The 23,474-nt window shown below is 49.7% G+C and overlaps 4 protein-coding genes across 7 annotated transcripts; all 4 read right to left on the bottom strand.

The window, feature by feature from the left end:
- Positions 1 to 24: 24 nt before the first annotated feature.
- On the bottom strand, positions 25 to 5,416 carry serbp1b (SERPINE1 mRNA binding protein 1b). 2 transcript variants are annotated; one of them, XM_011616637.2, is made up of 9 exons: positions 5,055 to 5,416; positions 4,188 to 4,368; positions 3,947 to 4,087; positions 3,773 to 3,844; positions 3,571 to 3,645; positions 3,154 to 3,331; positions 2,814 to 2,876; positions 2,540 to 2,722; positions 25 to 1,936 (listed from the first exon to the last, which is right to left on the bottom strand). In XM_011616637.2, the coding sequence occupies exons 1-9, from the start codon at positions 5,308 to 5,310 to the stop codon at positions 1,877 to 1,879; spliced, it is 1,209 nt and encodes a 402-aa protein (XP_011614939.1). In that variant the 5' UTR covers positions 5,311 to 5,416; the 3' UTR covers positions 25 to 1,876. The 2 variants fall into 2 exon arrangements, with proteins under 2 accessions (XP_011614939.1, XP_011614938.1); XM_011616636.2 differs by having other exon boundaries at positions 3,154 to 3,340.
- A 739-nt stretch (positions 5,417 to 6,155) lies between these two features.
- LOC101079626 (3-keto-steroid reductase) lies at positions 6,156 to 8,688 on the bottom strand. Its single transcript, XM_003975811.3, has 9 exons — positions 8,499 to 8,688; positions 7,898 to 8,101; positions 7,722 to 7,814; positions 7,466 to 7,580; positions 7,096 to 7,290; positions 6,705 to 6,809; positions 6,572 to 6,628; positions 6,401 to 6,499; positions 6,156 to 6,292 (listed from the first exon to the last, which is right to left on the bottom strand). Exons 1-9 carry the CDS (start codon positions 8,531 to 8,533, stop codon positions 6,209 to 6,211), a joined length of 987 nt encoding a protein of 328 aa, XP_003975860.2. The 5' UTR covers positions 8,534 to 8,688; the 3' UTR covers positions 6,156 to 6,208.
- A 135-nt stretch (positions 8,689 to 8,823) lies between these two features.
- On the bottom strand, positions 8,824 to 15,187 carry LOC101079402 (discoidin domain-containing receptor 2-like). 2 transcript variants are annotated; one of them, XM_029831665.1, is made up of 17 exons: positions 15,090 to 15,187; positions 14,498 to 14,589; positions 13,457 to 13,559; positions 12,809 to 13,046; positions 12,445 to 12,592; positions 12,258 to 12,360; positions 11,959 to 12,142; positions 11,624 to 11,864; positions 11,487 to 11,552; positions 11,151 to 11,287; positions 10,868 to 11,069; positions 10,586 to 10,785; positions 10,342 to 10,469; positions 10,046 to 10,264; positions 9,735 to 9,969; positions 9,465 to 9,614; positions 8,824 to 9,359 (listed from the first exon to the last, which is right to left on the bottom strand). In XM_029831665.1, the coding sequence occupies exons 2-17, from the start codon at positions 14,580 to 14,582 to the stop codon at positions 9,225 to 9,227; spliced, it is 2,574 nt and encodes an 857-aa protein (XP_029687525.1). In that variant the 5' UTR covers positions 14,583 to 14,589; positions 15,090 to 15,187; the 3' UTR covers positions 8,824 to 9,224. The 2 variants fall into 2 exon arrangements, with proteins under 2 accessions (XP_029687525.1, XP_029687524.1); XM_029831664.1 differs by having other exon boundaries at positions 10,586 to 10,791.
- Positions 15,188 to 15,995: 808 nt separating this feature from the next.
- LOC101079174 (carboxyl-terminal PDZ ligand of neuronal nitric oxide synthase protein-like) lies at positions 15,996 to 23,125 on the bottom strand. Of its 2 annotated transcripts, none has more exons than XM_029831531.1 (10): positions 22,552 to 23,125; positions 21,998 to 22,069; positions 20,843 to 20,935; positions 20,686 to 20,744; positions 20,487 to 20,595; positions 19,592 to 19,733; positions 19,241 to 19,368; positions 17,915 to 18,076; positions 17,247 to 17,415; positions 15,996 to 16,971 (listed from the first exon to the last, which is right to left on the bottom strand). In XM_029831531.1, the coding sequence occupies exons 1-10, from the start codon at positions 22,669 to 22,671 to the stop codon at positions 16,445 to 16,447; spliced, it is 1,581 nt and encodes a 526-aa protein (XP_029687391.1). In that variant the 5' UTR covers positions 22,672 to 23,125; the 3' UTR covers positions 15,996 to 16,444. The 2 variants fall into 2 exon arrangements, with proteins under 2 accessions (XP_029687391.1, XP_029687392.1); XM_029831532.1 differs by having other exon boundaries at positions 22,567 to 23,121.
- Between the last annotated feature and the right edge of the window lie 349 nt (positions 23,126 to 23,474).

Below are 23,474 nucleotides of genomic sequence, written 5' to 3' on the forward strand. Positions count from 1 at the left end.
GAAGAAAAGAAAACATTCTATCAGTTTGGGGATACATATCTTATTTAATCTAGAAATTAATGTGGTGCCTACACAAAATGTTCCTGTAGCTGGTTGGCTTGCTGTAAGCGTAAACATTTGGTTCCAGATCCAGGGCTGCTGAAAAAGTGAAGCCCCAAAGACCTAAAGCCACAACCCCAAAATTACAATCTTCACGAAAGGTTGGTTTTATTGCAGGGCTACATCGAAGCCGACCACCTCATTTCCAAATAGTTTCAATCACGAGTCAACAGCAGTTTTGGGTTGTTTTTTTTTCTCCACACCTTTAAAAATCACAGTTGATCTGAACAATCCGACAACCACTGGCAGGATACATTAACACCTCTAAAGCAGTTTATTAGAACAGGGATGTTTGCAGAGAAAGATTCACGGTCATGTGGCTCAAACAGTCCTACAAGGAACCGGCTTCAGCCATCTGTATCTGCTCTTCACCAGCAACTGTTAGCAGTGCACAGCATGTAAAGCCATAATGCCCCCCCCCCCCCCCCCCCCATTAAGAGATGGCTTGCTGGAAATGCTGACACAGGTGGCTAAAAGCTCCATTAGCTTATATTACATTCTGTAGCTCTTGATTGCTCCACAATGACGGCTAATTCTTCCAGACAAATTATGCATTGGCGCTGCTGCACTGATGTAAGAAAAAAATAACACAAAAAAATGGTGACGGTTCACAGAAAGGAGGTGCACTATTTGGGGAGGACTGTTGTTGATAAATCCAAGCGCCTTTAGCTTCAAAATACATAGTTGCCATAAGAGCTAAGATATGTCCACGGACTGCCCATCGTTCCCGATCACTTAACTTTTTAAGAACTTCCAGTTAAGATCGAGAACGCAGACTTCTTAGCGGAGGAATACTTCTAAGTAACTAGCTGCGAATTTCACACATTCTATCTCAAACTTTGTTGCACACGCTCACGCAAAAAAATACACCCACACTCTCACGCACACTCTTACAGAGGGAGAGAGGAAAAAAAAAAAAAAAGCTTAGTGGTCCTGAAAATACAAGTAGTACAATTTGTATGGCCTGCGAGGACCAGCCAAAAAAGATATACACTGGGCCCTGGGACACCCTTGAAACATAGGTAGCACACACGGATCAGCTGATACAAAAGCATTACTAACCACTGGTCCACCAAAAAAGGCAAACTATCAGGAAAAAAGGTGTTTACCTTCACCGCACACCAAGCAGAAAAAAAAACAAAAAAAACAACAACCACCAGGCATCAAGAAGTCGCTCGCCTGGTTAGCCATCCTGAATGTGTGCCTCGCAACAGGGGCTGGATAGTCAGGGTAATTACACTTAAAATGCATGTTCAAATATCTAGCACGAGTTTTCTAAGTAGTGTAGTGCTACCACATCAGTGTGTATTACTGGGAGGAAAATCTCCAGCACAGTCTTTTCTAAGATGAGCAAAAGCTGAGGAGAAAGATACACACACTTAAAACTAATCACAGAAATGCATACGGTAAATTCCAAAAAAAAAAAAAGGAAAAAAATAAAATAAAATCAATGAAATATGCATAATCTCTGGAAAAAAAAAAAAAATGAAAACATCCCTGCTTTCATGTTCCTAAATACAAAACTTCAGTGTAACAAGAGGTCCTTTTCCTGCCTTTTTTTTTGTCTTTGTTCTCCTTTAAAACAGGTAAAATCAGGTAAAATTTTAGTCCTCTGGTGGTGTGACTGGTATGGGATGAGTCTTTTTTGTTGTTTAGATTACCCCCCCCCCCCCGACCTGTTTTCTTATATACTTGAAAGATGTGGTAAGCATGCAAGCCTCGTAGAGGAGGGCCCCCGGAAGGGCTGATGGGTGGACTGGTGGTGGAAAAGGGGTCTTCAGGCCAGGGCTGGGAAGGCCTCAGGATCATCCACATTGGGGACCGACACTCCACCAGGCTGAGGGAAACACAGAAGGGGGGGGAAACTTAGAGGAACCTGTACACCCTGGTGTCAGAAAAGAGTTTTTTTTTTAATCTCAACGGACTTCCTGTTTAAACCGACCCTCTTAATTCGCGCCGTTATCTCGTTATATTCTAAATGACCTTCCTGTTAAAGGGACGACTGACTGCTCGGCGTGAAAGTTCAACCATTATCTTCTCGCCACGGTGCTGATGGAGGGTGCGGCTGCAGCTATCTCGGTAAACTGGATCCCGCCCGCCATGAACCGTAATTTATGTTCTCAGATAAATGTTTTTGCTTTACATGAACAATAATGGGACCGAATTATGATGGAACTGTGAGAATTTAGCTGCAGCTCGGAACAGGTGCCAATCCGATAGTATTATTACTTTAAAACAGACGCCGCTGCACAATGTTGAGGCGAGACGCTTGCGTCCTGGACCTCTGTGGTCGTCCGCTGTTATTTCAGGGGCTTTGAGTGTCCAACAGCCGGTTTTCCGTGTCAGTGCGTCTGCGGCTCTTTCACAGCCGCTGAGCCAAATCCTTTGTGAGGGACATTAAACCGCTGCTGTCGGCGGCAACAAAAGCTGCATTTGTTACCTTTTCGGACCGTCCTCCCCCGCGTGCCGTCCTGCTGCCTCCCCCGCCGCGGCCTCCCCTGCCCCCGCGAGGTCCCCCGCGCCCACGGCCCGGGCGTCCCAGGTCTCCGAAATTGATGTCCAGCTGGGATGTGATGTCGTTGGCTGGTTTGCGGAAGTGGTGGTCGCCGGCCTCGTCACTGGTCTGTGGGTGAAAGGAGGGGGGAACCGACGCTGAATTCCAGACTTTTGTATTAATTTCCCTATATCAAAGCACAATAAACTCTTGGCTGCACCTTGGTGTAGAGAGGCTGTGTCTCTTCAGTCTCTGGGGCATCAATCAGGGCTCCAACAGGCCTCTAAACCAGAAGACAGCAGAACATTTATAATGACTGGACTGAGGAGAAGATGTGCTTTTCTAGTAAGAATCAGGACTATGAACCAGCAGGGAACACAGCCATACTGGGCAGAACAACTGACATTGTGACATCAGTCCAGGGGGAAAAAACCGGAGTCATGTGAAGACAGGAAGCCCTGACCCAGCATCAACTGCATCTCCATGCTTTTCAGATTCAACCCATTCCGACATCAGTGGAATCAAACAGCAGCCTGCAAACACAGCTCCACCACACTCACATCTTCGCTCTTGGACTTGTGCAGCACGTATCCTTTCTTCCACTGGCTGTCTGTTCCTTCATTGGGCTTGCGGATGTTGAACTCGACCTTGGTGCGCTCCTTGTCCTGCATGGCCTTCCACTCGTCCAGGGTCATCTCTTTAGGGCCTTCATTTTTCACCTCTTCCACCTCGTTCTCCCTGGAAATCCAGCACACAGAAATGCGGAACCTTAGACTTCGACACAGATGATCCTCTCGGCTCTACACGTAGACGTTCTCTAAGCTCGAGGCCAAAAGGTCGACCATGCTTATCCCGTTTAAACTGAAGCGCTGGGAGTGAACGCCACAAGCCGACATGCTATTCTTGGGGCCAAATGAGGAGTCGTTCCATGCGAAAACGTCAGTTTCAGGCTTGATTATAACAAAATTGATCCTCACTTGTTCTCAGATCCAGCAGGTGCAGTTTCTTCTCCCTCTGTGGTCGCCTCAGGGGCGGCAGGCTGTTCAGTCTCACTGAAGACACAAAACTACACTCAATGCAAAAAAAGTAACCCTTCCCCCCCCTATTTAAAGTCACATCTACGTGTTTGGAACGTACCATTTCGCACAGAAAAACATGCATGTGAAAAAATAAACTGACCTGATTTCGTCCTTCACGCCGCCCCAGTTGTTGGGGCCGCTTCCGCCGCGTTTCTCCTCGTTCTTCTGATTGCTGGAGTAGAGAAAACAAAAAAATGCCGACGTGTGACGTCACCGTGACAACTGACGCCCTCGCCGGCACCTCCACACTTGCCGATTCACTCCGACCACTCACGATTTGTCGCCGCCGCTGTGTCTGTCGAAGTCGCGTTTGCCGCGGGAGTCGAAGCCCTCCCCGCGGCCCATACCTCGCCCTCTCCCACCACGCCCACCCCGGCCACCACCACGCCCTCGCGGAGGCCTGTCTCCTGAAGGCCTGTGGGGGTGGGGACACAGAAGATGCTCTTACATCTCAAACACAACAAACCCGTCAGCATGTTGGAAATAGCCCCCCGTCGCTGTTTGCACCCACTCACTTGTCTACAGAGAACTCTCCGACTCCCTCAGACTTGTCCTCGGCGGGCTTTTCGAAGCGGCGCTCGCGGGGAGGTCTCCGCTCCGGCCTCTTGTCTCCAGGTCGACCTTCGCCCTGCCCACCCTGATGCTGGGACCCAGGCTGGCTTTGCTGGTCTGGTCTTCGGCCCACCCGCCTGATGCCTTAAACAGCAGGAGCAGAAAGTTTCACTTGTTAAACTCGACAAACAAAACTCACATTAATGGAGACAGCAGCATTAAAAGCTGACGTTTATGGCAAGTTAAAAGGCTTTTAATTGCTCGTTAATGAACATGAGTTTTGCAGATCCCGCAAAAACGACCCTTCCAAATCTGCCTGAACGAGATAACAACGTCCATCAGCAGCAGCTCCAGCACAAAGTAGTCGGCGATTTGTGCGTGTTTGGCAGTGAAACACAATTGAGCACATCCAGTTGAAGCCAGCAGCTCAAACATTTCAGCAGCAACCCTTCGGCGGACCCGTCTGATGTCAACACCGCCACAAAAGTTAAGGAAGAGAGAGTATCCGCCGGACCCTGTTGTTACTCTGGTCTGCGCATCCCCCGTGCAGAGCTGCGTAGCCGCTGCACGAAGCAGCCTCCAGCGGCAGCCTCCAGCCAGCCGGCGGCTCCAGACACCTTCCCGTCGGATGCTGCTGGACGCCGCATCACTGCTCTGACCCCGTCCCAACCACCTTTTGTTGTCTGGCTAACCTCGGTGCGTCGGACCACATGCTCATCCGTGCTGACAAGCGGCGGCTAACATTAGCCCCGAATGCTGCACATGAGAGTGGAAACGGCAAAATAAACATCCACGGCGCGCAGACGAGGAGGCAGGTGGGAGGATTTTACCTTCTTTCTTCAGGGGAACAGGCGCCTGCGACTCCTCCTTCTTATCCAGCAGAGGGTTCTTTCTGTCCTTCTGTGACTCCTTCTTCGGCTGCTTAGCGGCTTGAGCCGCGGTTTTGGTGGATCCGGCAGCGGCCCCCTCCTTCTTCTTGGTCTCGGCGGCTTTCAGGATCTCGAACGGATCGGACTCGTCGTCCAATAACTGGTCGAACCGGTTGGTTACGACGCAGCCGAAGCCTTCTTGCAGCTGACCGGGCATGATGGCGCCCCTTCAGCGGGATTCACCTCCGATTCTACGAGGCTTGATGCGAACAATTCGCTTGATGCTGCCACAAGATGGCTGGGAGAGCTGCTCCTTCTCTTCCGGTGCAGGCAACATCCGGGACATTCGGCGCAGCGGACCAATCAGAAGGCGCGACGGCTGTTTTTATTTACATTACGTAAGAAGGTCTTTAAATTTAATCCAGTTGATTGTACGTCTGACAGGATGATGGATGCAAACGAGATCAAAGTATAAATGTAATCGAACAAATCTACCCTGTTTGTACCCTCGAGGTGGTTGTAAAGGGAGCTTAAGAAGTATTTATTGAAGGTAATTATGGAAAAACGACACATGTTGAAGACTTATTTGCACAACACGCACAAATTATATACATTTTTTTTCTCCGCTCAGGTAAAAATTAGTCTTCTACTAAAAGGTTGGAAGTGTGGGACCTTGGGTGCAGCTGTGCTGATAGAAGAGACACAAGTATCATGAGATTAACTGGGATATGTGTGTTTATAAAAAGCAGCAATGGTGTGTTTAGGGTCTTGCTGACTAACAGCTGGTGGTAACACATCCTCCCTTTTAAAAGTCCTCTCTACACCACACTCAGGAGCACTTCCCCATTACAGGTGATTATTTCAAGCACGTCTTCTCCAAAGATCACCTATGTGTGTATTTCACTTCAGATGGATCCCAGGAAACTGATAATTTGTGGGTACATTTGTATGTCATGTTATGTATGTGTGTTAGTGACAAAAAATGTCACATGACACTTGAACCCCCCCATCGTGAGGTTTTATAAGTCTGGGATCCCCCACACAGAGAGAGACAAATGCCAATCATTTAGCAAACCTTTTTATTTCAGAGTGTTCTGTCACTCTTTAGAATTTGTCTAACTGAGTCTCCTCCTGACAGTGTTTTCAAGTTCTAGAAGTTTCGAATAGAAGATTTCTGACATTTCTTCATCGATGTCCATCTGAAATATAAGCAAAGCGCCACGGAAACATCAGAATAATTCAAGTCTGTGTGTTACGGTATGATAAATGTCAGCTGTGTGCAGGCGGCGGTCTAAGCTTTAAGTCACCTTCTGTGGCTGAGTGTAGTTTGTTCCAAATCCTGATGTTAAACTGTGATATTTCACTCTTGGATCCAGAGATTCTGGTTTTTGAAGAAACAGCCAGTGCTGCAGAGATGCAGAACACCTGATTTAGACGCACTCTGAACAGGTGAGGCACGGGTGATCTCAGTAACGTACCAGCGCCTCTGCTCCGTTATACGGCGTCAGTGTGAATGTGTTGGTGAAGAGTCTGATCTGGCAAGAAAACACACACTTGTGGGTCACAACAGCCTGAAATGTTCCACAGACGACAGCCATGTTGGCGCCTCACCAGATACATGATGGGCATAATCAGGGACCAGAGGAAGGAGGGGAGGATTCCGTAAGTCAGATTAGTCATCACCAGACCTGGACATATTACAGAGGAGAACAATCCCTGTGGCAGAGAGAGGACAACAAACAAACGGCCATGTTATGATATGAATCCTCCTGATGTCCGTCCACATGCTCCCTCCTGATATCTCACAGAAGAAAAGACGCAGCGTGATTAAAGACGCAGACGATGTTTGCTGGCCTCATCGGTGGGTGTAAAAATGTCAACGTGTCCAGATCTCTGAGCAGGGACTCGCTGTCACCAATCTACCAAAGCTCAGAGTAAATAGGATCCGCGTCGCTGTTTATTGTGTCGAGGCTCAATTTTGTGGAATGTGTGACGGACAAACCTGGTTGTTCTTGTGCCTGTTGAGCGCCAGACTGAGCATGTCTGAAGCATATTTGGAAGAGCTGTAAGGTTCTGTCCCATTTCCGTGCTGAATGTCTTCCATGCTGAAGGCAGAACGGCGTGCGTTACTCGAGGAGGTCCAGACCACCCTGGAACGGTGTCCTGCCCTGCACAGCAGAGGTTCCAGCTCCTGGATCTATGCCAAAGAGAAAAACTTCAAACTGCCATCCAAGTGGTGAATGATATTATTTTATTATGATATTACAGATGACTATTGATTTTCAGCATGATTTATCTTAGTCAAGTAGGTTCAAACTGATTGATGAACCCGATGTTGATTTGTAAACAATATGCTCAAATCGGCGATATACCAAAATAAAATGCCCAAACAGGTTGGTGGCAAAAACTTCCTGTAGACCATCTGAGTTGAGGAGGTCCCGTTGAGTTAAGAGACCCTCCGCTGTTGCAAACATGTGGATCACTTTCCTGCAGAGAGAGGACCATGTTGGCATTTATTGACAGTCGTGTTCATGGTTTATAATGAAGCGGAGTATTAAATTATTATTCAACAGCCTGCTGGGTTAATTAAATACATCAATGCTATTGCACATGATAAAAATCTTTTACCTGGAGAAGAGGCCTCTAAATAAAGCTTTCAGATTTACTTGTGGATTGGGCATAATTCCTGCATTTAGATACAGAAAGTCAATTTTGTTGTACCTGTAGGAAAGATACAAAATCTGCCTTAAAGAGGAGGACGCCACAAATATATGTGAAGAGTGTGGGGCTGTCGCCGTCCCTACCTGCTTCTGATTTCCTCTGCGGCGGTCAGCACGGACCGCACTGAGCCCACATCCAGGTGCAGCAGGTCGATACGGGCATCAGCGTGAGAGGCCAGAAGAGCTGAGCGGGCAGCTTCAGCTCGCTGCATGTTCCTGCAGGCCAGACACAGGCGAAGATGTCTGTCCTCCATCAGCAGCCTCTCACACAGGGCCAGTCCAATGCCACTGCATGAAGCAAGGATTCCATTTTAATGAGTCTAACCAAAGGTTTTAGTGACTAGACGTAACCATGTTGCTGTTAATAGTGCCTGTATTAATAGTGTCTGTTAGGAAAAGACAATATTCTCTAAAGAAATAGATGTTCTTAAAAGAAAGCTTCCATTAAACAGTCTGGCAGATGTAAACAAGGGTCAATGTAGGAAAGAGACGTTTATTTATTGCAAAGTATCACTAGGAAGGTTCAATATATGTACTTTCCATTGCAATAAATCACTCTTTGAAAATCGGAAGGGTGACAACGAGACAAAAAAGTTAATATGGTGTTAAATAATCTCAACGCTAAAGTTTAGCAACTAGCTAAAACACAATTATTGTGCCTGACTCCAGCTTTCAGGAGACTCACCTGTTCGCTCCGGTTACAACAACAACTTTCTCCATGTCTGACAGAAGTTTCACCTGCAGCACAGAGCCGAAATAGAACCGGAGCGAAACCAAATGTTACAGTTTTAAACCATTTTTACGGGCAAGAAATTCAGCCCATCGTCCGATTTCGGGCGAATCCCTCTCAGCCTATGCGCGAGCAGATACGTGGTGTGATTGGCTGTCAGCACTCAGCGGACCAATCAGCGTCCTGCACGGAAACCCAGGAGGCCCAAAATAGGAAAAAAACGCGAGATTTAAAAATACACACCAAGAACTCAGATGAATTAAATTTCTTTATGTACAAGGAACCTTTGACAGCTATTATAAAAGCACGAAAAACGACATATAAAAAAAACATATTTAGAAAATCAGATCTCTCCGAAAGGCTACAGAGCAGAAAGAAACTTTAAAATACTCAACATTTACAATTATAAAATACCTTTTAGTTTTGGCTTAGTCTCACAAATACACATTAATTGTTAAACTGAATGTAAAAAAAAGTTACAAAAAACGGATCTACCTCTATAAATATACAGGGCATTGTAAATAACACAAATAAATATGCAGCTACTTCAAAAAATCTACAAAATAAAGCTATCTTCAAGTGTCACGTCAGATAATTTAAAGCGCTGCTGTTTTAAACAATCTTGAGCATTTCATACATGTGAAGGGCTGTTTATGACCTCGGAATATTTTAACCAGTCTGCTACGCCAGACTGTCCATCAGCTGCGTATGAATCTCCTGAAAGCTCGGTCTCTGCTTGGCGTTCCTCCTCCAGCAGCTCAACATGAGATCGTTGTAGAGCCGGTCGGGACATCTGTGAGGCTTTGGCAGGTACACCTGGGATCATGAGAGGAAAAAAAGGACAAACACAACAATCTGTGGATAAACCAAGAAACCCGCAGAAAGAGGATTTGGAAACCTAAAGCGGTGTGATCCGCTCACCTGTTTGCCCTGGTCCCTGAAGAACTCGCCTGTGTTTTCGATCACTTGCTCGTCAGATAGATGAGAGTAGGGCTGATCCTTGCACAGAGTCAGAATCTCCCACATTGTCACTCCAAACGCCCACACATCACTTGCCATTGTGAACTTTCCCTGAGAAAACATAGCACAATCTATTCAGTGATGCTGTTAGAGCTCTGAGTAATGATTAAACAGAGTGGATCTTCCATTCTTCATCCATGCATGCTTACACCCTTTTTAACTAATGCTCACCAGGAGGATGCTCTCCCAGGACATCCAGCGGATGGGCAGCACGGCCCGGCCCTGGATCCTGTAGTAGTCCCCTCTGTACAGATTTCGACTCATGCCAAAGTCAGCGATCTTTATGGTGCAGTTCTTGCCCACCAGGCAGTTGCGGGTCGCCAGGTCACGGTGGACAAAGTTGAGAGAGGAGAGGTACTTCATACCTGATGCAATCTGCACAGCCATGCTGATCAGGGTAGAGAAGCTACAAGACAGACAGGGGAGTCGAGCCCATGATAACATCCCGGACAACCGTTCCAGTTTGATGTCAGGGGGCCTACCTGACGATACCCTTCTGCTCTTTTTCCTCCACATTCATCTTCTCTTCTTCAAAGGCCTCTTTCAGTCTCAGACTGCACAGGAACTGGTTCAGGTCTCCATTCTCCATATACTCGGTGATCATGCAAAGAGGGTCCGTGTCCACGCACACCGCCAGCAGACGCACAATGTTGGGGTCCCTCAAGCGAGACATGATTCTGATCTCCTTCAGGAAGTCATTTCTGCAGGGCAGCGTGAAACCAACCGGTTAGAAAATCCACTTCCAGGGGAGGGGGATGAGCCCACCTACTGGTTTTACCTGGCATTCTTGTTGGCGTCTTCCCTCAGCATCTTCACAGCAACCAGCAGGGGAGACTCTCTGTTCTGCTCTACTGACAGCTCTTCCTCCAGGAAGTCCAGCATGTCCTCGGCCTCACATAGGTGCACCTGACATGAAAGTGTACCTTTTAGCCCTGTCTGCGGTACTTGACCTTAGCTTTCAAACTGAAAATTTATAAAAATAAACAACGCAGCGCTACAAACAACAGGGCTAAATAGAGTACTTCTCCGAACTGGCCCTCTCCCAGTTTTTCCTTGAAGCTCAGTTTGTCTCTGGGGAATTCTCTCATGGAAGAATCAGCAAACAGATTCATGCTGGCTGCTGTGACGGAGGCGCCGCCGTCTGAAGACTCCTGCAGACTGATGATGTCCGCCGCTGCATAGTGGGGGGCGCTGTCGGAGGCGCAGGAGACAAGGGTCTGGCCTGGCACTGAAGCACACACATCAGTGGGGTCTTACCATCAACCCAACATCGTGACAGTTATTAAGCGGTGCTTTCGTCCTACCGGTGAACTGAGCAAACTCCGGCAACTTCCTGATGAGGCGAGAAGGCTCCTGGTAGTCAGCACAGAGGGGAAAGATTCGCTCGTAGGTGGAGTTGGACGATGAATCGGTGTCGCTCGACAGAGAGGAGTGGAGAGAGGCAAAGGCCCGGGTCTGGACCGCCAGGCGGGCCGTGAGTTCATCATCCAGCAGACGACGGGAAGCCTAACAGGTGAGATTAGACGTAAGGATTTTATATTTTTTAAAACTGGAAACACAACGCAAACCAATAAAACACCTTCTCACCTTCTCGAGCATCTTTTGCCAGACCTGTCGCCACAGGATGATGACTATGATGGTCAGTAATATGGCAATGATGGCCACCAGGCAGCCAATCAGGATCCTTGTATTGCTGTCGTCCACTTTATGGGTAGGATCGTCCCCTGACAATCACATCCATTAAAATAATCCGGATTCATATCAGTTATTGCAATAACGCCATGATTTTTGGCACCTGTAAATAATATTATAACGCCCCCAACAGGGAGCGCTGTTGCACCAAAAAATGTTTTAGTTCCAAATTTACACCTTTTATTCATGTTGAGCTTGTGTTTTTAAAAAGTCATAAAGGGTTCGGCTAACCTGGGGGCGTGTTTCTGGGGGCTCCTTGCATGTGAGGACTGAGAGATGTGTTATAGACTGTTGACCCTGAGGAAAAGGGGAGCTTTTAACGGTTTATCTCCAGTAAAACCCACCGTCCGCCTTGATTCCATCCCTACCCGACTGGAAAGCCACCTCGCTGAAAAGCATCCAAAGGTCACCGAAGTGGAATCGACACTTGATCACACTGGCCGTGCGGTCGCCGAGGGGCACAATCACGAAGCGGGCGGTTTGGCTCTCCCGGTCAACGTTGGGCCTGAAGGTCACCGGGTCGGCCTCCCAATCTGATCCGGACCGGAAGTAGCAGCTGGCCTGTTTGAACATCCTCACCCCCCTGCTGAACATGTTGCTACAGTGGACCTGTGGAGATGGCGAAGCACGCGGGTCCCTTTACATCTACCTTTGCTCTATTTTTCTGTCCCCTCTTGGGATAAAACTGGAATTCTCTCTTTACCTTCATGGATGTGAAGTTCCTGACGTGGTCAAACTCGAAGATCATCTCCACGTAGCCTTTGGGAAAGCTCTTGTTGCTCCAGCCCACATAGTCATACCCAGCCCACATGCCGTACACGTGACTGTGGAGGAAATCATCCAGACCTGCGGTTCCATCCGTCAACTGTCCGAGGCCTTTTGTCAGTCTGGTGGTGGGCAGAAAGAAAAATGACTGGCCTTGGAGAAGGCGACAGGCATGAGTGAAGCCATCCAGAACCGCAGTTTATGTTTTTATTAACAGAAATAGCAGGAAATTCAGACCTCTCAGCCACTGCTCCATCATAAACGGAGTCATTGAAGTAAACATCCAGGCCCCTGTAGATCATCAGGTGTCCATCTGGAAGGCTGTAGGACATCAGGCCATCTGGACAGCCGTGAGACATGAAAACAAAGGTGACTTTAGAAGGTGGAGAACGTTGAGCCGACGCCAGGTTAGAGGGCGACTCACCCAGCCACTCACAGCCGTACAGCTCCACTCGCATGCACACCGTCATGGAGTGGTCCGTCACAGGCATGAAGCGGACGTAACGAGCAATGATGGGGGGCTCCAGGTCCTTCAGCACCACGTCGTACGCGTTCTTGTTGCCTTCAATGACCTGGAAGTGATGACACAGGCAGTAGCTGTTCTAATAATATGTCTGTCTTTGCAGCCACCACTTAAAGGAAAAAGAGAGCCTTTACATGTCTATTACAATGTGTCCTTCACAGATGTCCTGAGTCCCTGAACATAATGACAGTAGATTTGACAATGAAATAGCGGGAAAATGTCAGCAAAAGTCATCGAATTCCCTCCTGCTTGGCGCCAGACTCACCTGCCCTCCTTTCCTGTCATGCCAGCCCACCCAGCTGCTGCCGTCCCGGCTGTACTTTATCCTGTAGCGCTGGGCAAACTCATTACCCATGCCGTCGGCATGGCGACCTTGCGTGCCCACCAGCGTGATGAAGTGCAGCGAGCGCAGGTCCACCTGGAGGTATTCTTTGAGGGCGTCCGGCTCCGACATGATGTCAGGGCACCAGGCCCCGTCGCCGTCTCCGTTGTCTAAGTCGAGCCTGAGGAGGACGAGGAGACGGACGGTGATTAATGAGAGGAGATTTACAGGAAAGAAGTCTCTTAATGATGTGTAATTATTAACGAAGATCAGCGGTGGACTGTGAAGATTGGCACGATTAATGGTACCGTTGCGCCGGCAAAACCTGGAGAATCTCCAGGGCAGCTTCATCACTGTGATAGCATGTTTGGTCTGAAAGCATAACGTCGGCAGCAGGTGTCAAACTGCATTTGTGCTCGGCATCCAGCAAGGTAACCATGGAAACTGTTCAGATTTGTAGATCTGTCACCGGTGCTGTCGACACTCCGGCCAACGCCGCTGCCGCGGCGTAAATTTCTCAATTTTCTCCTTCTGCAGCAGCAATGACTGAATAAATTACTGGGGTGGGGGGGGGGGGGGGGGGGTCCGTGCCTGCCAAATCGCGCAGCCGTTGACTCGGACCACTGGCTGGAGGCGGAGATGTCCTCGTCCTGGATCTGCCCGCCGCTCATGCCCAGAGGATAGCGACACGTTTCTACAAACACACGCATGCATGTTGAGTTCATGGCTGTGTGGGCCCAATGTGAGCTGGAGTGTGGTTCGGTTCACCCCCCCTTCCCTCCCTCCACCTTTTCCTGCAGCTCTGAAACCCTCTAAAACCAAACAGAGGCGTCACTGTTCCAGCCTGGGCTAGAATGTAAGGGCAGTGGGTTTTTACACGTGAGGGACCTTTTTTTTTTTTTGACTTTGGCAGCAGCTGTTCAAGTTAAACGCAAGCTCGGCAGCAAGGACGCAACACGACGGCGCTGCTGCTCACGGCCACGTCTGCGTCCCATCCACCTTCAGCGGGCCACCTTTGGAGGAGCAGCGGCACAAATACGCCCTTTGCTACAACTGGGAAAGTCAAACGGGTGCATGTGTGTGCGCACGCGTGACAAAATATGCGTGTGCTCACGGCTACACCTACAAAACTCTTTTTTTCCCTTTTCCACGAATGCCCCGGCCTGTGAAAGGTCTGCCTGTTCTGAGGATATTTGCAGTCTGACCATTAGGAAAACCGCATGCGTGTGCACGCGCGCGCACACGCACGCGCCAACACACACACACACACACACACACAGGTTTGCATATCCTTGTGGGGTCATTCATGTTTTGGCATTAGTATCATCGTTAGACCCCACAAGGTAAGTGAAATCTCCACGCAGGAGCCTCGTGGTCGCACACACACGCACACACACACACACACACATAGAGGCTTGTATTCTGAGCCCACCCACCTAAGGTTGCCGTCCCTCTCTGTCTTGTCAACATACCTGTCCCTCAGGAATATGACGGGTTATTTTCAGATCCTATTTGACACATCAAACCCAAATCACTCCAGCTTCACAGTAAATCTCCCATTGCTAATCCCATCATATCAGAACCCAGCCTGCACTAGCACGTGTACTGGCCAAGGATAAACAGCTAGCCTACCTGGGTTGACTTGCGCCTGTGCGGTAACGGCCAGCAGCATGAAGACGACCCGGCGGGAGATCCAGTGAACCTCTGTGACCTCCATCTCATCTCTGCTTGAAGGTTTCAACGAGTCAGTGAGCGTTAAAATCACACAGCAGAGGTTTTACTGGACAAAAGGGCTTCACTGGTCACACACAAGCAAATGGATGGAACGATCAAGCAGTGCAAAACCATCAAGAGGAATGAAAATGGGATAGAAAAATGGGGGATTACACCATTAGATAGAATCTCAGCGTAGTGAGATCATCACCGGGATCATAAGTATGTACATAAGTACTATTCATTTATGGCCTTTGGAATTTCAAATGTTCACATTAGAAGAAAAGAAGCAATATTAGGTTTAATTAAATTGCTTCTTTAATGATGATGGTCGTCATCAGAGAGCCCACAGCAGGCGTCTTTATATTCCGAGACGACTTTAGATCTATTTACCAGTAACTAAATGAAGTTTTTCATTTGTGTAGGCGGTCGCGGTACTGAACTGCTGTGAAAACTCACATCGACGTTAATTAATGGTTATAAAAATGAGAAATGTACAGATCTGACTTACTTTTACAAATTGTTGAGATCCTCGGGGAATAGTCCACATCTATGGCTGCATTCAGCACAGGAAATCACTCACCTCTCTCTGAAGGACTTTCTGGAAGTGGAAAAGTGTGTGAGAGAGAAACTGTGTGTGTGAGAGAGAGAGAGAGAGAGAGAGAGAGAGAGAGAGAGAGAAGGGGGAGAGAGAGAGAGAGAGGGAGAGAATGGAGGCCGATGTAACGGTCTTTCTGGCTGGAGAACAGAGACAGAAATAACACTCTTTGCTGTCTTTTTGAGGCCTGAAACCCCAGAATTCAACAATATCCGCAGATGGTTTTCGTGTCTGAGTCCCGGATCCCGCGAAGGGCAGCAGAATCTGGCAGCTGAACAACTGACCAGAAAAGATTTTCCTTCAGAGGAGAACCTGCTAATTACCGGAGGCTGATACAGCCGAGATGATGCGCCCGGATTAACTGTTTCCGCGTCACGTCTGGCTGTGCCTGGAGCTCAAACTGGCAATTTGACTGAGAATAAAACTGCAAATGACTCAAGTATGGAGACGCTTGTTTTCACTCTTCAGCTGAGAAATACCAAAACTTGCTGGACTCATCATCAGCCTTTTGATAGCAAACCCCCTGTGAATTGGACGGTGGGTGTTTGGCAGGAACCCTGACTGGATCCTGTTGATGTCCCCGGCAGCGCTGACGCACGTTCTGTCTTCATTTTTCAGAAATGAGAGCAAATCCTGGTGCTTCAAATCCTGGTTGGATGTTGGGGAGGGGAAGCATTATTGGGAAAGAGATTCAAACCTGGAGAAAAGGCCACAACCAGCAGTCTGAAGGCCGAGAAACTTCTTTTAGAAAACTGCTTTTAATTGGACAAAACCAGACAAAGACCAGTGCAATTAAATAGGGGGCGATATACTTGTGCATTTGGGTCAATAGACTCTACGGGATTTATTTTAATGGGGAAATAAAACCATACAATGAGATACATGCTCGTTTACACATCGATTAGTATTTACAGTCTGTCCACGCACCAGAAAAACATTCAGGTTTTATTCTAAAGTTTCTCTTGATGTAACTGGATCAAATCTTGATTATCTGGCTCATCATTTATGTTTTGCGACTTTGGAGGTAATTACCGGCTGTGTGTTTGATTTAACCATTTTTCTGTTGTCTTTGACGATTTAGCTTTTATGCTTTTTTCCCTGCTTCGGTTATTCATTTATGCCATTTTTGTCAGGTTTTCGTTGTGACCCGGAAACATAAAGACGGAAATCAAGATTAAAAAGTAACCACATTATTCTGAAGGGTGACGAGTGCTCACGAACATCTGCAGACGCCACGTGCACTTTAATCACAGGTGTTCCTGGTCCATCTATACGGCCACCTCCTCCCCTAAGCAGTCCGGCAGAGTCTCAGGGTCCAGCACGTTTAAAAGCCGAGCCGAGCTGTCCGCCGCCTCCGCCTGCCCCCAGCTGTCCCGGTCGTCGCTCTCGTCCGTGTTGGATTCGTATTCGGACCCAATCCCGGACTCCCTAAACCGCAGCAGCTCCAGGGCTCCTAAAACCTGCTCCCCCAGCGGCGAGCTGTCATCGGGGGCTCCGTCGCTGGGGTTCTCCCCCGAGTCCTGACCCGGCTCCTGGCCGTCCAGGCCCCTGGTGGAGAAACGGAAACACTCCAGCCGGACTCCGCTTCTGCTGACCCCCCGAGGGCCGACGTCCGCACCCACCGAAGCCGAGGAGGAGCTCGGCGGAAGGGCAGGGTCCCAGGAACCGTCCATGACGGGGGTCAGGGACGGAGCGGTCACGGACCGCGTACAGGAGGAAGAGGGCAGGGGTTCACAGGGTGCGCTGGGGGGCCTTGCACGGAAGGTGATTTCCAGGAGACTGTCCTGGGACCCCACTAAACACAAAGACAACGTCGAGAGTCAAAGAGTTGGTTGTCTTGCTACAGCACCAGTACAGACACACTGCTACACGAACCACAGACCCCTGCTGACGGGATTTGATCCCTCGTACGCAGAAGCGCAGCTGAAGCCTCTGAGATGGTTGCCATGAGATACAGTTATCTACAGTGAAGCTGCATGAATGAGTGGAGGAACGGAGGCGATGCGAGAGGAGAGAGGACGCCAGAGAAAATAGGAGCCAGAGAGGGAAAGGGACGGGATAAGCACTCACCGGACGTTAAGCGTCTGTTTGCTTTGATCTCCAGCTCCTGGATCTGTCTGACCAGCAGGGAGATGTGCTGCAGGAGGTCGGTGTTCTGCTGCAGCAGCCTCTGAACTCTGACCTGGGCATCGTTCCGAGCGTTGGCCTCCACCGACAGCTGCTCCTGGAGGACGCGGACCTGCACATCATCAAAGACAAATCAAATCCCTTTAATCCCTTTGAAAAAGTGATAAACCCCCCCAACACACGAACCAATTCCACCACTTCTCAATCTAACCATCAAGGGGACGGGGGCATAGAACCAGAAATAATGAAAGAAAGGATGAGTTTGTCTTTTGAGGTGTAGAGGAACAGGCCTGGTTTTATCGGTATAAGTATGCACACCGTGCACGTTAGCGCTGTCGTTGTTAGCCTGCTAGCGTGATGATGCTCGGAGGAACATTCTGAATTGGGTCTTCCATCAGTCTGTGTCATCTTCCATCATTCTCTACCCAGCAGAAGCTCTGATAAATAGCTGCTGCTGCCGTCAGAGTACATGTTGACTCAACCTGCCTCGGCTCTCTGTAACTATGGCAACCACGGTAACTACATGGAGGGAAATGATAGGGTTCCCACCTTTTCTGCACCAGAGAATGGCAACAAAACCAGTGTTTTGGTTTTTTTTTTGATGTGCGTACCTGCGCTGCTGCCGCCAGCGCCTGCTGCTCCTGCTGCTGCAGCTGTTTCCTCAGCAGCTGGATGTGGTGCTCCTCAGAGACGGAGGCCTCGGCCGCCGGGTGATACGACGCAGGGCCTCCGAAGATGGGTGAATTCAGCAGGAGAGGTGGGCTTTCAGCCCCCTGCAGACAGACAGGGGGCATTCATGACACCTTCCTAAGGAACTTTTGGCATGGAATTCTCAGTCCTCAGAGCGGGACGACAAAGTTCCGACCGCTTGGTACAATGATGTTTTTTGCAGTTATGGTGGTAATAAAAACAAACATGGAGAGAAAAAGAGGTGAGGGAATAAAAAAAAAGCAATGAAGACCAAAACAGAAGCAAGGCGATGTCTCGAGTTCTGCTAACACTTGTTTCCGTGTCTACAAGAGCGCCCCCTGGCGACCGCCAACGGACTGTGCAAGTTAGGTTGAGTGATTATTCCATCTTTTATAGAACACTCAAATCCAATCCTAAAGGGCCACGATCCAGCCAGGTTTTCCATCCTCCCAGGCAGAAGACGGCTTTCATCAACTGGGAACCAGGTGAAAGAGTCTGTCCGGTTGTTCGGAAAACCTGGCTGGATTACAGCCTTGAGGACTGTGTGCGAACCTTGCTGCTCTAATGGGATTGTAATTTATCCATTATTTGTAATTACTTGATCAAAACAAATCTTTTCCACTAGCAAATTCCTTTGATTACAAAAGATTAGCATCGATTAATGTAATCACGAGACCAAAGATCGGGTCAGAATCTATAACCCGACTGGCTGTTTAGCTGCTGTTGGTTTGATCACAAAGGAATTACAACTCAGCTAATTAAGTTAGAGCTCTGCGCCCGGGGGGGGGGCACAGGTTTTCTGTCATATCTGAGAGGGGAGATCGATAACAATCCTCCACGGTGAAGGACGCTTGACCTTTAAAGGACACACGGGAGATGGAGGAACACCATTTCAGGTCTCTGAGCAGATCTGAAGCCAGTTTGGTCATCAGCGCTCTCGGTGTTAGCAGAGCGGTGCTACAAAACATCTCTGATCTCATGAATAAATAAAAATGCTGGAGAAACTTGCAGATTTCCTCCCAAACGAGCCTCCAAAGCGCCTTCGTGTGGGCACGGAGACGCCACATTTATTAATTAACCATCGATTCGCCACTCAGATGAAAAGGTTTATGAAATATTGAAGCACAACGCGTGTCATGCAGGCTTTTCTTGCTGTGATAGCTTGTTTGTGTCATGTCATGTTTGCCGACTGGGCTTTTTTAAAGCTGTCATCTCTGTATTCTGGGCAGGAGCCTCCCTTGACCCACCTCCAGGCTGTTCTTGAAGCCCTCTTCCCGCCTGCTCTTCTCCGGCTCTGATGAAGAGATGCAGTCGATGCTCTCCTCCGTGGTGGCGTCAAGGTTGTTCTTCTCTGCCAACCCCAACCTCTTCTTTGCTGACGAGAGAGCAGGACAATGGAATCAACTGGCGCGAAATGGCGGCTCTATTCCCAATGTTTCTGCTCAGGGTTTTTTATATAAAAAGTGAGAAAGAGAAACAGATGGACAGGAGGAACTGCAGACAGTGTGTGTGTGTGTGTGTGTGTTTTCCTCCATACGTTGGGTCCAAGACAACAGTCCAAACCTGTGTGTGGCTGTGTTTGTGTACAGATGAACAACCTGGCACTGCCTCTGACTCCGCCACCTTCCCGTCCTCCTCCTCGTCCTCGTCCTCCCCATCATCGTTTTTGTGCTGCAGGGTCAGCTGATGACACACATCGAACGCCTGACCCACCGTCCGCACGATCCTCATGGCTTGAGACTGCACAGGAGGAGAAGCAGACAGGAAATGTGTGTGTGGTGGGTAATAAGATACACATGCGGCTATAGAGGACAGAATGGGTGTGTGTGTCTGCGTGTGTGTGTGTGTGTGTGTGTGTGTGTGCAGCAGCAGGAGGAAGGTGAGGCTTCAAAATGAAGACAAAGGAGAGGGAATTACAGCGGGAAGATGGCCGCTCATCTTTATCCCTGCACACCTTCTGCTGCCAGGCTGATTGATGGAGCTATTTCACAGGCTGTGACAACAGGAGGGGGGAAGATGAGATCAGCTCAGGGGGGGCGGCGACACCCTCGCGGCCATTCAATCACCGGTAAATACGAGTCCGGGGCTCGTACGTGTCGCCGGAGCCGTATTTCACATGTGGAGGTTTTCTGAAAGCAAAGTGAAGCCCTGCAGGGACGGATGAATCCCCTCCCGGTCCATCTCCTCCTACTCCATCCAGAAAAGCCGCGATGAGGCAGCGCGCCCCCCTCCCCCCCTGGGGAGGCGGCTCGTTCCCTCCATCCCTGACGGGGTGGTGAAATGAAAACGGCCCGTCTCCTCTTCCCTCGTCTCTGCTGGGATAATTAGTATTCATCTACACTAAGACACTGTCTGGTATCCATGGTGAGGGGACGGCAGCCTGCCGACGCTCCGTCTTTGTCCCGGTGGTGGTGTTGGTGGGGGGGGGTGTAGATTTTATTCTTTTTATCTGGCGAGGGACGTACATCACCTCACAGACGGGAACGGCAGTACCTTCCTCTTTGACTTGAAGACGTTGCAGCGGAAGACGCTGCTCTGCCCCTCTCTGGCGATGTAGCTGAAGATCTTCAAGTCCTGGGCGTCGTGCGACACGTAGAAGATCCTGTCAACGGGAAAACAGCCACTGGTGAGGAGACATGGCCCTCAGGGAGGGGGGGGGGGGGGGGGGGGGGTTACCGTGCAGAGGGTCTACCTGGAGATGGGGTCCTGCGTCACCACGACGGCGTCTTCATCCCACGACCAACCTTTTCTCTATCACGGGAAACACACAGAAAAGTCTTTTTAAGAGTTTTGGTGCGGTCAAACAAACCGGGGAGCGGGTGTGGGGGGGTGGGGTGGGGGGGTCTGACCTTCCTCTTTTTGCGCAGGATGACCCGGATGTGGTCTGTGGACACCACGATGTTGACCTTCTTTTTCTTTATGTTCTTCAGCTTAAATTCGTACTGTGAAGGAAGAGCAGTCAGCTTTAGTCCCACCGATTTCCCGCTCTCTGGAGAGCGACACCGCCCCCCCAACGTGCCCCCGAGGCGTTTCCTTCTGCTTCCCGGTTTGAGTGAACGCGGGGAAAACAAAAATCTGTCAGCTTTGGTTCCCGGGAGCTGTTTCCGTGGCGCGTGTGGGACACGTTCATCCCTCTGAGTGATTCATGTGGGAGCCTGCAGAGGCAGCAGAAGCTCAGGCAGGTCCGGAGCGTTCCGAGAGATCCCGGTGTTCCATCAACCCCGGCCCCTCTCCTCATCGTCAGATGCGTCCGCCCATGAGAACCACCTGACCCTTGATCCACCTGACCCAACGCACACACACACACACACACACGCACACACACACACACACGCTCATGCTGTCGGAGAGCCGCATCAACGTCGTCAAACACCCAATTGTGTTCCTTCCTGTTGATGCGTTGAACTGTCTCGTGTTTAATTATTAACGTTGTTAATCTGTCACCCCCCCCCCCCCACACACACACACACACACACACACTCATCGGTTCGTCCTCCTCCTCTATGCTCCAGCTGTCAGAACCGTAACAATGGATGTTCATCTCCATCTTCTTCGCTGCCGACGCTCTTCTGACGTCCTCCTGTGTGGGTGTGTGAGGGGAAGTTTGAAAACACTGGACCCCCCCCATGAGTTTGCAGAGCCTCCAGGAGGAAATGAGTGCTCGCTGGTATCAAAAGGGCATTTTCTTGACCGGGCGGATTACATCTTCCCTGGAGTCGCCGGGGACGCGTCTGACCTTCTGGGTGCCACGGCGACTGGGTTGTTAGATTAAACCGAACAGCTGACAAACAGCTAAATCCTCTCCTCCTGCTCTGCAGCCGAGCGTGACGGCGGGGGAACCGCGGCGGGCTCTGACAGCCCGCCGAATCCACCTGCCTGCACAGCTTTGTGTCAACAAGTGCTGCTCGGCGAACGCACCGGGGGGGGGGGGGGGACTGAACCGCCATCGGCTACAGCCTGGAGGTCATGGGATCGGACAAAAGTTGCTGTTGGGAGCATCTTACCCTGATTCTCCTCATCGCTGCGACGATTTCCACCCGGCTGCTGGGGCGGCCCACCTCCAAACTGCCAATGTACTGCAAACAGGTCGAGAGCGAGACATGTGACACATCTTCCATCGTTTTAAGCATTACTGGGGGGAGAAAAACCACCGGAAAACGATCATTCCATTTTCCGTGTTCAAACCTCCGGATGGGAAGGTTTTCACTGTCTTTGTGTATAGAAATAAAAGTTTGAGGCTCCTTCTGGGACAGCACAGCGTCACATAACAGCGCGAAAAAGGACAAATGGAAGAAAGCGAAGGGGAAACCATGAAACACAGCCATTAATAAAACCCCACAGGTGAGTTGCGCACATGCACGGGTCAGAACTGTCATCTGCACTGCTTATTCTTCATTAATGGTTTGAGATAAAAACCTGTGATTTAATTTATTACGCGGAGTCCCCCCCCCCCCCAAAAAAAAAATTCAACCGAGGACGTAAACGTCACATAAACGCATAAACAGGTGTTTCACAAACCGAGGATCTGATCTGTCTATACATCGTTCTGTATTCTCACCATCTGCTGCCGTACCTTTGCCTCGAAGCACACCCCGTATTTGAACACCTCGTCGTTGTGCATGGGGATCCTCAAATCGTGCGCGTCATCCACTAAATTGTACTTGGTCACCCCTGGCATCTCCCCACCGATGGCCGACTGCTCTTCTCTTCCAACCCCGCACACACGCGAATCTCCTGCGCACTCTCACCGGAGCGACGCTGGAATCCGCAGGTCATCCGGGCTGAGGCGAAGGATTGGCTGACGAGGTGGGGGGGGCTGGGGGGGGTCAATTAACGATCGGGGACTCGCTGAAGCTCCTCGCTTCGGTGTGAGGCGGCGCGCACCGCCGCCGGCCTCCCGATGACGCGCGGATCTCAGCGCATCGTGCCCCCCCCACCCTTGGAGCTCCGTAGCTTGACGTTAGATCGATATCCAGGAGAAGTGGGGGATTTTGGGGTTTGGAACGCGGGTGTCGATCCGGACAGATGGAGGCAGCCACTGCTACAAGCGGCCACAGCAGGTGTTTGGATGTGGGACATCTAGCGGCATCGCGGGGAATAAACGCGCTCCCTGTCAGTTTCCAGGCGCAATTCCAGCAGTTGGGGTGGGGGGCAGATCACTCAAACAGATCACTAAAGCGTGAGCAGATAAACACACATAAAGCAACTTCACCCCCCCAGAGAGAGAACCACACAGCGAAAGTCTGAGTTGCAAGAGATTAAGGTTACGAACTGTAGTTGTTGGTCTGCTCACGAACTATTAATGACATCTGGTCTCCAGCCCCAAAACACAAACATTATTGTTAATTGGAGACCAAATTTGTGTTTCCCTGGCTCTCATCCTGCAGCCTTCCCGACCCCAATCAGGAATAAGAGGAGGTGAGGAGAAACTGGATGGATGTTAATGGAATGTTCTGAGCTGGAGGCGGCCGGTGACCTTTA

The sequence above is a fragment of the Takifugu rubripes genome, chromosome 22, assembly GCF_901000725.2.
Source record: "Takifugu rubripes chromosome 22, fTakRub1.2, whole genome shotgun sequence".
Lineage (NCBI taxonomy): Eukaryota > Metazoa > Chordata > Actinopteri > Tetraodontiformes > Tetraodontidae > Takifugu > Takifugu rubripes.

What these genes read in the sequence shown, in the direction of transcription:
- LOC101079626 (XM_003975811.3), bottom strand. Translation starts at nt 8,533, where the DNA reads ATGGAGAAAGTTGTTGTTGTAACCGGAGCGAACAG. An exon ending in GTTGTAACCGGAGCGAACAG is followed by an intron (nt 8,102 to 8,498) that starts GTGAGTCTCCTG and finishes TGCTTCATGCAG; the next exon opens with TGGCATTGGACTGGCCCTGT. An exon ending in TGTTTGGGCATTTTATTTTG is followed by an intron (nt 7,291 to 7,465) that starts GTATATCGCCGA and finishes TCTTTGGCATAG; the next exon opens with ATCCAGGAGCTGGAACCTCT.
- LOC101079402 (XM_029831664.1), bottom strand. Translation starts at nt 14,582, where the DNA reads ATGGAGGTCACAGAGGTTCACTGGATCTCCCGCCGGGTCGTCTTCATG. An exon ending in CGAGGTGGCTTTCCAGTCGG is followed by an intron (nt 11,553 to 11,623) that starts GTAGGGATGGAA and finishes CCTTTTCCTCAG; the next exon opens with GGTCAACAGTCTATAACACA. An exon ending in GAGAGGGCCAGTTCGGAGAA is followed by an intron (nt 10,470 to 10,585) that starts GTACTCTATTTA and finishes CTTTCATGTCAG; the next exon opens with GTGCACCTATGTGAGGCCGA.
- LOC101079174 (XM_029831531.1), bottom strand. Translation starts at nt 22,671, where the DNA reads ATGCCAGGGGTGACCAAGTACAATTTAGTGGATGACGCGCACGATTTG. An exon ending in CAAAGGTACGGCAGCAGATG is followed by an intron (nt 22,070 to 22,551) that starts GTGAGAATACAG and finishes ACCTGTTTGCAG; the next exon opens with TACATTGGCAGTTTGGAGGT. An exon ending in AAACAGACGCTTAACGTCCG is followed by an intron (nt 16,972 to 17,246) that starts GTGAGTGCTTAT and finishes CTTTGTGTTTAG; the next exon opens with TGGGGTCCCAGGACAGTCTC.
- serbp1b (XM_011616636.2), bottom strand. Translation starts at nt 5,310, where the DNA reads ATGCCCGGTCAGCTGCAAGAAGGCTTCGGCTGCGTCGTAACCAACCGG. An exon ending in TGTTCCCCTGAAGAAAGAAG is followed by an intron (nt 4,369 to 5,054) that starts GTAAAATCCTCC and finishes CTGCTGTTTAAG; the next exon opens with GCATCAGGCGGGTGGGCCGA. An exon ending in GGAGAGTTCTCTGTAGACAA is followed by an intron (nt 4,088 to 4,187) that starts GTGAGTGGGTGC and finishes CCACCCCCACAG; the next exon opens with GCCTTCAGGAGACAGGCCTC.